This window comes from Lacerta agilis, chromosome 5 (assembly GCF_009819535.1).
Source record: "Lacerta agilis isolate rLacAgi1 chromosome 5, rLacAgi1.pri, whole genome shotgun sequence".
In the NCBI taxonomy this organism is placed as follows: Eukaryota; Metazoa; Chordata; class Lepidosauria; order Squamata; family Lacertidae; genus Lacerta; species Lacerta agilis.
Genome location: NC_046316.1, coordinates 77,052,846 through 77,063,327, shown reverse-complemented (window position 1 = coordinate 77,063,327; position 10,482 = coordinate 77,052,846). Strand labels below are relative to the sequence as shown.

Sequence of the window (10,482 nt, the reverse complement as noted above, 5' to 3'; positions counted from 1 at the left end):
CCCGCAAAAAGGTCTTCTTACCAGGCAGAGACAGAGTACTTCGTCCCCATCCAGGGCCCAGAACGAGCAACCTGGAGCGAGGGCCAACGGCGCTCCCAACGTAGCAGCGGCGCGAGCTGCGGAAAGCTCCCTTTTCCTGCCTGCAGCCTTGGCGGCTTCTACACTCGAAAATGGCGCCCAAACGGCAAACTCGTAACGAAATTCGTTAGAAACGCGCAAAGCACGCTGGGGAATGAAAAAAGGGGCTGGCTTCCCACAGGTTTGAAAGGAGGGGGAAAAAAACGAAGAGAGGAAAAAGGAGGGAGGGAAACCCCTCTGGCGCCGCCATCTTGTTTTCCGTTAGTTAGCGGAAAGGGGGGTTGAATGTTTTCACGTCATGCTTTCCTCAGTATTCCCCCCCTCCAAAAAATAGAGGGGGGGGCAGAGAAGTATATACAGTATACCGTATATGTGTGCGTGTGTATAGAATGCTTTTGAACATAGGATTAAAATATAAAATATCCAAATGTAACGAAAGGGGAAAGGAGCCGAGCCCCTCCCGCGGATAATCGGACAAGCGGAACCGGTCACCTAGCAACAATATCCAATAGAATATAACAGCGGAGGAATAACGAGATATAGATATATTAAAATATTAATGCATTTAATACAAATTTGACAGGTCAGTCCTCTGACGTCACGGCTGGCGTCACACGCTCTGGGAGGGTCTGAGGTGGGCAGGAGAGTGTAACGAAACCTCGCGGGCGGGAGGTGGGGGGGGGAGGAGTGAGAAATCTCGCGCGAAGTCGCTATAGAGACCGAACGGCTTCCCGCTCACGGTTGGCATCAAAAGCGCTGAGGGAGGGAGGGAGTACTTTTGGCCAGAAAGGCGAACTTCTGAGGGCTCTTGGAGCGGGAATACCTGACTGGCAAGCGGGCGCGGAGACAAGTTAAGGAGCAGAGGCCTCATCGCCCCTCAGTGCTCCGAGTTCCTCACAGAGGTACGGCGCTGTGCGCTTGGACTAGGCGCTCACCTTGCGCAGGTAAAAAAGGAAGGAGCAGGTGGGGGCGGGCGGACGAGGGAATGGGAAATTGTCAGGTTCAGAGTCCTGAGAGTAACTGGCCGCCGAAACCTCCGGGGTCTTTAGTACGCGCTGGTTTTGCAAAAGTGCGTTATAGCCAGGTACGCAACGGTGCCTTTCTTTCTCGTTCCAGGCTCCAATGTTGCAGTCCTCTCTCTCGCTTCCTTGGGGGGTGACCCCACTGAAGCTCTCGGGAGTTATTAACCTGGGGACAGAAAGCGACAGTAGACTTTACCGGGGGGCGGGGGTGAAGGGAGGCCTGCTTACAGCCTGACATGCAGTTTCCCCCTTAATTTTTAATCCCGTTTTACTCGGAGCAGCTTTCAAAGCCTTGAAAAAAGGGGGTTCGGAATACTGCTGCTGCTGTTGTACAGATGTAGCCTTTGAAACAAAATCTTCTGGTTCCCATACTGCATGCATTTATTTATTTATTTATTGCAGAGGTCACTTTGACAATGAATTGTCCCTAGAATCATAGGCAAAGTCTTTATGCATGGCCATTTCTGCTCATATGTAACATGTAACATCAGCATCAGTAAGAGAAAGTAAAGTATTTCATAGAAGCCAATGGAAGATGTTAACTAAAACAGGTTGTCCCCCTGTTTCAGCACATGCTTTAAAAAAAAAAGGCATGAGGATTTTATTTTACATTGGTGCTTTGTGATTATGGAAGGTACTTAGAGGTTATTTCTGCACTAAAAAATGTCATGAAAGAACTGTTTTTCCCATTCTTTTAAAATTCCCAAGGGGGGAAAAATCAATATGTCCATTATAATTTGAACCCTATATTTCACTCTGAGGCTACAATCCATTGCACACTTATATCAGAGTAAGCCACATTAAAGTCAATAGGCCTTACTTCTAAGTAAACAAGCATTGGATTGTGTTGCCTAGGTGTTACTTTGTCTGGTCAGTTGCTATCAGTTAAAGCTTTGCCAATGGTTGAGAACAAAATCAGTAACAATAAAGCACAATAGGCTCAAAACCAATATTGTGTAGTCAACTGCCAGGAACCAAAAGACTGCAAATCATTGCAAGGCCTGCTTCTGTTGCTAAATCCTTGCATAGTAACTCCTTGGTGGGTTGTAGTATCTATGTTGCTGGAATCCCAAGAGGTTAGAGGGCATATGTTGTGCATAATGGCATATTCTCTTCTGAATAAGAAAGTGCCCATTAATTTACATTAAGGGGAGTTATGGCAATTGAAGAAGTTCTCTAAAGTCCATTATTTCTGCAGAACCTTTTGTAAACATTTTTTTCTTCCAACAGTTGTTTGTAACTTGGCATTTTATTGCCAGGAATGGGTCCAAAGCTTTCCTAAAGTATCTGACTGTATTGAAAAGTTAATACAAACAATTCCTCATCTTTATGCATAAATCTGTAGCACATTGCATTACCACTTTGGGCCAGAGAAAGTAATGATTGATTAAAATGTGAGTATTAATATTTTAGTACAGGTTACTGTTTTGTATGTGTTTTACAGGTATTAACTGTGCAACCAAGAATATATTTTTTTATCAATGTAGCAACTGGATGATCAATAATAGAAATCATAATGAGATTAAAGACATCTCTGTTGAAGGAACCAAAACATATCCTTTGTTCATCTCTCAAACCTATGTCATAGGCATAGCTGACAATGTTCTGTTATTTTTCAGTGCTTGTAACAATGTGGTTTTTTAAAAAAATCACAAATGTATCAAAATATAATTCTGTATCTCAGAGCTCAAACTGTAAGAAAGACACAATTTTTTTGACAATACACTCTGGTTATTAATATCCTACAATGGTCCAGTTTGCATATTCTGGTAAACCGTCTTTGATCCCTTAGTGTGAATGAGAGCAACAAATCACAGTCCCTGGCTTAGTGTCATGTCTAAACCTGGTATCAGTGTGATTTGTTTAATTCCAAACAAACAGTGATGGTCAGTCAAGGGTTGTAACGAAAGCAAACTATGATACCTGATTCAGATTGCACTCAGCTAGGCAACACTGTTGCTCTTGCTTGTCCTAGGAGAAGAGTTAAGCAGGGTTTGCACATTCCCAAAAACCCATTATCTGTCACTGTGACATGAAAACTGGTCCAGTTTCAGGCAGTAACATCAGACCTACTGTTTTTGAGCAAATGGATATTGATATTGTTGTGCAGCCAGGGAATATAGAAGACTTATCATTGAACAGCATCTTAAGGGCTGTTAGAATACAGTGGTACCTCGGGTTAAGAACTTAATTCGTTCTGGAGGTCCGTTCTTAATCTGAAACTGTTCTTAACCTGAGGTACCACTTTAGCTAATGGGGCCTCCCGCTGCTACCGCGCCGCCGCCAAACAGTTTTTGTTCCCACCCTGAAGCAAAGTTCTTAACCCGAGGTACTACTTCTGTGTTAGCAGAGTCTGTAACCTGAAGCGTCTGTAACCCGAGGTACCAGTGTAATTCCATCTGTGTGTGAGAATTTTTTTAAAAAAAGTTATCAGGAACTATGACACCCCACTTGTAAAATACAAATTACTATTAATATGTTCACAACTAAAGCGAGTGCTCTCAATTGAGCTGGTCAGTCTAATCTTGTTGCCTTCCCAGATGCATCTGGTTGGCCATTTTGTGAAACAGGATGGTTGACTAGCTAGGCTTTTGGTTTTATCCAACAGAACTCTTACATTCCTTGAGAAAATAGCACAGTTTTTGAGGAGGGGCAAGAATCCTTTTGTCCATGTATTTGTTAGGAAAATTACCGTATGCAAAGTTTAACAGCATCTGTTTCATTGAAGTGTGGAAGAAAAGGAAGTGCCCATATAGAATCTATTTCCTGTTCATGCACTGATGTTATCATGGAACTTTTAAATCTGTGAGGAAAAGTCACTGATGCTCAGACATGCAAAGGGTTATTGGTTGATAGGTTATTGTATATTGTAAACAGTTTCAGTGCTAGCTATTTGATTTTACTTCTGTATCCCCATATTCAAGTTCCTTGTACTACACATATAATCCATGCAGCACAAGAGTGGCACACCATTAAGCAGTCTATAAATCTTGTAAAATAAAAAATATTGTTTGTTGTGTCTTGAGTTGGGCAAACCAATAATCACTAAATTGTATTACCTACAAAACATAGTTTCAAATGGTTTGCAGGTAATTCCTGGTTAGTGTGAATCATAATGGATCTTTTCAAACTAAGGGAAAACAAAGAGGAAAGCGGCAGCGGGTGGCCCCATTAGCTAAAGTGGTACCTCAGGTTAAGAACAGTTTCAGGTTAAGAACGGACCTCTGGACCTTCGTAACCAGAGGAACCACTGTATCTCTAAGTCCTAAGAGCCAGCATCGTATTTTTAAGCCAGCTTTACTGTATATTGTAATAAGAATATTAAAAAGGTATTTTATATATATAATAAATATTCATAAGGGGGAAAGGGCCAGATTTTGTTTACAACAATATGGACCACAAAGATATTCCAGGTTTCTTTGTGCTTGGACAACCAGCAGATGCAACTTTTCTAGTCCTTTATGAACTTGATCAAGTTGTTGGTTTTTAAGAGCACTTGTAAAGACGGTCAAAATCTATCCCTTTGCATATTTCATGCCTGAAAGTCCTGGACAGGTGTGTACACCTCTCCTATTGCTATTACCATACTACCCTTCCTTTTTAGGAAGCTTTTCTGTAGGAGATGTTAAAGCTTGGTGCCCAAAAAGCCTTCATCATTTTCATGATTTGTATAAGTCTAGTAGTAGAATAACTAAATAGGCTTTGCAAAACTGGTTACAACCTGTAAGTGCACACTATAGACCAGTGTTTCTCAAACTGCTGCTGCTAGCTAGAGATGATGGGAGTTGTAGTCCAACAACAGCTGGAGACCCACATTTCAGAAACACTGCTATAGACGTTTTGAGTTCTCTCTTCATCTCAAAACCCTTTAAAGAAAAAGAAAAAAATCCTTCCAGTAGCTATTGGAAGGAATTTTTTTATTTATTTTGTTTTGACTATGGCAGACCAACACGGCTACCTACCTGTAACTGAACCTTTAAAGAAAAATACTGTAAATAAAATATAAGCAAGAAATAAAGTATTTTTGGTATGTATAATTGTTGAGCTCTCTTTACCAACCCCTTGCATCTTTTTTGTTTAAATAATTTTAATTCATGTTTTCGAAAAAGTTTAATGAAGAAAAAATAATATATGTCTTTGCCAATATGTATGAAGATTTAACTGTACCAATATTCTGAAATTCCTTAATTCTGTTAAAACATAAGGAATTGGTTAGTTGTGTAGGCTGGACAACAGCAGACGATCTTTATTCATGCAGCGATGATCACCAAATTATGAAATGGAACTTGTTAAATGGTGAGACAACACAAGTAGCGAAGCTTCCTGATGATATCTATCCCATCGATCTTCACTGGTTTCCCAAAAGTTTTGGTGGAAAGAGACAAACTCACGCTGAGAACTTTGTACTTACAAGTTCTGATGGTAAGTCAATATGGAGATGTATATAGCTTATTTTAGAGTACAGTGCTTTTGAAAGTATTTCATTTTGTCAGTATGCAAAGTTGTAGCCAAATGAGTTAGAGCAGTTCCTTTGAAATTAATGGGCCTAAATTAGTAATGTCTAGTCATTTAAATGGCACTGCTGAGTCTACAGTTTCTCCTGAGATTATCATGCAATATGATGCACCATCTTTAATCACTAACTTTATTACTCCTTTCGAGAGTCACCTTCTCTGATTCTTCATTTTGTACAACTTTATTTTGTTCTCTGGGTGCATGCTTTCCCTTGCATTGAAACATTGGGCTCTGACCTTATGCTGTAAATACACTGGCCAGACATAAGCATGTATTTGGGATGATTTGTTTTCACTCTAGAGGAAAACAGTAGTTTAATTACAATAGCAGTTGAAAGAACATCCCAAAGTGTTGGGATGTTGCAAGCAATTCAAGTAAGAATGCTACAGCTTTGTAACTGGTGTGTCTTTTAAGAACAAAATCTTATCTGATCTAATCCAGAAATTGTCTTGAGCACACCATAGGTGTAGGTCAGCAGTAGCATGGATGTGGGGAAAAGGGTAAATTTAGATCTACATGCAGAGTAGCTCTGGTAAGCTGAATCAGTTCTGCCTAGATGCACATACATACTATGTTACATGCAATCCCTGTTGTCCTGGTGTGGTTTGTATTAAATGGTTCCTTTCCACTTGCTTTTAGTGCAAATAAAAATAATTGTAATCATGAGCTATATTGAATATGGCACACATTTTTCCTTGTGACACTCATGGACAACTGTCTATATTAGAGACTTTCAAGACTAGTAGAAGAGATTTTTTTTCTTCTGGTATCTATTCTAACTGTAAATCAGGTATCTGTCTTGATAAGCTGTTTTATTTATAACTAGCTGGCCCGGCCACGCGTTGCAGGGGTCAGCAACCTTTTTCAGCCGTGGGCCGGTCCACTGTCCCTCAGACCATGTGAATGAACGAATTCCTATGCCCCACAAATAACCCAAAGATGCATTTTACATAAAAGAACACATTGGTCGGTGGTATTGATCACTTGGGACTGTGTGTGTTGAACATGCGAAGCTGTGGCGGCCATTTTAAGTGAGGGCACTGGGCACCTTATGGAGGCCTACTGCGGGCCTTGCTGTGGGTTTTTTTACTGTAAAAGTGCACCCCCCCACAAAGACCCCCCTCCTCACAATTAACTGGCCCCATGCCCTACGCCATTAAAAAGAGCATTCTAACCCACCCCAGTCCCAAAATTACGCACCCCAGTGACAAAATCCCCTCAGAGCTGGTCTTACTCACTGCGACCTCTCAGGCAGCCTTGGGCTTATTTCACTCCCGCATTTCTTTTCTCCCCCCTCTCTTCGGCAACTGCCCTGCCTCCTGCTCCGTCTTTTTTCCACATTTCCACTAAGCAGTTTGTGTCAGAAAGTCCTTGGGTGCTTACAGATGGCAGTTATAAAATGGTGGACAGGGCTTTATTTGTCGGCGCAGGTCTGATGACGTCAGCAGGCAATCCGTCTTTCTATTGGATGCTTTCTATTTGTGACTTTGTATTGTATTTTGGTATTTGTTGGAGGCCGCCCAGAGTGGCTGGGGAGACCCGGCCAGATGGGCGGGGTATAAATAAATTATTATTATTATTATTATTATTATTATTTGGAACCAAATTGGCTGCTGTAGTTGCCATCTAACTGTCTTAGGGACTCCACTCCGGATATGTGTAGAGTTTACTCCTTAGCCCTTTCTTTAGAATCAGAGTTTTCCTTCTCCTAGATGGGCTACCATCCCAGGCTCATGGGCCCCATCTGCCCCTCACTTCCCCCTACAGCATATGCAGAAACCGCCTTCTTGACCATTGGACTCACTGTTGGTCACGTCCACTCAATCCAGAGCCTGTCTTTACATGTTTTACCCTGATGATATTTCTCCTTGAGGGTCTCCACAGCTAGCAGGAGTATGTTGTTCCTTCCCACTGACATATGTTGCACTTTAAATCATCTGCCCACCCACACTTTATAAGGGATAAAAAATTGAGTCTTGCACTGTCTCATATCTCATTGCACCCACTGAAGAAGAAGAAGACCACCCCACCCATCTGGCTGGGTTTCCCCAGTCATTCTGGTTGGCTTACAGAATATATAAAACATAATAAAGCATCAAACATTAAAAACTCCCCTATACATGGCTGCCTTCAGATGCTGGATAGTTGTTATTTCCTTTACATCTGATGGGAGATTGTTCCACAGGAAGGGCATCACTACTGAGAAAGTCCTCTGCCTGGTTCCCTGTAACTTCGCTTCTCACAGTGAGGGAACCAGCAGAAGACCCTCTGAGGAAGACCTCAGTGTCTGGGCTGAGGCCAATGAAGATCCTTTAGAACCAGTGTTATAATGTCCCAGTGGTCAATCCCGGTCACCAGTCTATCTGCCACATTCTGAATTAGTTGTAGTTTCTGAGTCACCTTCAAAGGCAGCCCCACATAGAGCGCATTGCAGTAGTCCAAGTGGGAGATAACCAGAGCATGCACCACTCTGGCAAGACAGTCTGTAGGCAGGTATAGTCTCAGCCGGTGTACCAGGTGGAGATGGTAGACAGCTGCCCTGGACATAGAATTGACCTGTACCTCCATAGACAGCTGAGAGTCCAAAATGACTCCCAGGTTGCGCACAGTTACCCCATTCAGGACCAGGGAGTCCTCCACACCTGCCCGCCCAAAAACAGTACTTCTGTCTTGTCAGGATTCAACATCAATCTGTTAGCCGCCATCCATCCATTTGCCTCTAGATGGAGGACCTTCACCGCCTTCACTGGTTCCGATTTGAAGGAGAGGTAGAGGATGCATTCATGTGGACATTTATTGAAGTAAATTGATTTATTTCCAAGCAAACAGTGGAGGTTGTTGTTTATGGCAAATGACAACAAGTTTTTACCTAGTGTAAGTAGCTGTATATGTTTGAGTATACTGTAAAATAGAATGTATTGTACATACAACAATCTGTTTGATATAATTATGGCTGAAGATTTAAAAATGCACACTTCTAGCATTAAAAAAAATTCCTGACAATATCAAAGGCATAAGGGGAAAATGTACTCAACTGGCAAAACTCAAAAGATAAAACATCTCTTTAAAACCAAATAGTTTTATTTTGTTATCCTAACACACACACACACACACACACATATTTAGACAGCAAATGAACAAGCTACCATTGTTGTCATCCTGAGCCTAAGTTGTTTTAAGGTATGTACACTGACAGGACTGGGCCTTTTTCATGTTTCTTTGCAATCTACAACATGAAGATTGATAAAGACATTTTAAAAGAAACATATTATGTCCATTGAAAAGAGAACAATGCAACTGTTATGTATATATAGACATTATATTCCACTAATGTGTTTCTCAGAGCATTTCTATGCCATCAATCAAAATCCTACAAATTGGTTCTGTATGAATGTAACCAAGAGAATCCCTCTTACATGATAGTACAGCAATTTTAATCTTATTTATGGTATTAATATTGCAAACCAGAATTCCCCTGAGTTCCCTGTGTTTTATGAATGCATCTTAGATTTTTTTAATAGCAGTGTAAAAAGTAGAAAGTGCCCACTGAGACCTTTATTTTACCACATATGTAATAGAGGGACCATTATGTCTTGAAGTATATCTAACTAGACAGCTGCTATAATTCATAGATTAACAGGAGTAACACATCTTCTGAAGAACAAAGCTGTAGTATAGAATTCCTAGATTTGCTGAGTTAATCATCTGTGATTGTCACATTTAAGACCAACCACACTGGTAGCCTATACATGATATAGGATTTCATAGAAAGGCTTTTATGGTGCTTGGCACCGTAATAGCCCAATATCTTACATATGTGAACTATTTTTGGAAAACATTGCTACAAAATGGGAAATATCCATATTTATTTTTATCCCATTATGTTTTGAGGAGACAGGTGATAAAACAACAAGCATAAAAATGTAAACACAAAACAAAACAAAATGATCTTCACTGTATCCTGCTCTATCTCAAAGGCTCAGTGTGGGTTACATTTTCCCTCTGGTTTTTCATTAAAGAGCAAAAAAGCTGTTTCCTTGCTGAAATGTTTACAGTTGCCCAGCTCCCACATAATGTTGAGCCAAACCATGACTTACTACAAACGTGGGGTTCCAAAGAGGAGATTGTAGCACTTTGCTCCTCCCTGGTTGTTTTCTGCTACACTGAGCTGAGCTGTGGTTTGGCTTTTTGTCCAAACCCGAGCTTGTAGTTTAGCGCTCTCCAGACAAACCACAAGCTGGAACCAAGGTTTATCCTATGGTTTACAACTTGTGGATTGTCTGGGAGGGATAAACCCTGAGCTCTGCTTCAGACAGTAAGCTGAGCCAAACTGCAGTTTAACTGAAGCACAGAGCAGTAGCAAAAGAAAAGCGGGGGTGGGGGGAGGCAGGGAGGAGCAAAATAGCCACAATCTCCTCTCTAGCAGCCCATGTGTTTGCTCATTTGTAGTAAGCCATAGTCAGCATTACATGGAGTTTCGTTCTCATAGGAGTATGGTAAACATGAAAACAAATACTGAATGGGCCCACTTCAAAGGAGATTTGGCTCATGATACTTCTACAACTAACTTCACATACAGAGGGCACTCGTCAGTGCAAAGATTTCCACTTGCACAATGGGACTTGTTCTCCTCTCACCATGTGCCCAAATATGTAGGTCAGCGGTTCAAATCACCACGACGGGGTGAGCTCCCGTTACTCTGTCCCAGGTCCTGCCAACCTAGCAGTTCTAAAGCACAACAGTGCAAGTAGATAAATAGGTACTGCTCTGGCAGGAAGGTAAACGGCATTTCCGTGTGCTGCTCTGGATCGCCAGAAGCGTCTTAGTCATGCTGGCCACATGACCCGAAAGCTGTACGCCAGCTCCC

The 10,482-nt window shown here is 41.5% G+C and overlaps 1 protein-coding gene across 2 annotated transcripts in view; it reads left to right on the top strand.

Annotated features, from left to right (window-relative positions):
- Window positions 1–790: 790 nt before the first annotated feature.
- Window positions 791–10,482, top strand: part of IFT80 (intraflagellar transport 80) — a 63,449-nt gene continuing 53,757 nt past the window's right edge. The window contains exons 1-3 of one of the 2 annotated variants that reach the window (XM_033150562.1): window positions 791–980; window positions 2,545–2,653; window positions 5,301–5,522. In XM_033150562.1, the coding sequence (XP_033006453.1) occupies window positions 2,617–2,653; window positions 5,301–5,522 (259 nt within the window). In that variant the 5' untranslated portion in view covers window positions 791–980; window positions 2,545–2,616. Of the gene's footprint in view, window positions 1,023–2,544; window positions 2,654–5,300; window positions 5,523–10,482 lie in introns of both variants that reach the window. The other variant, XM_033150561.1, reaches the window with a different exon arrangement.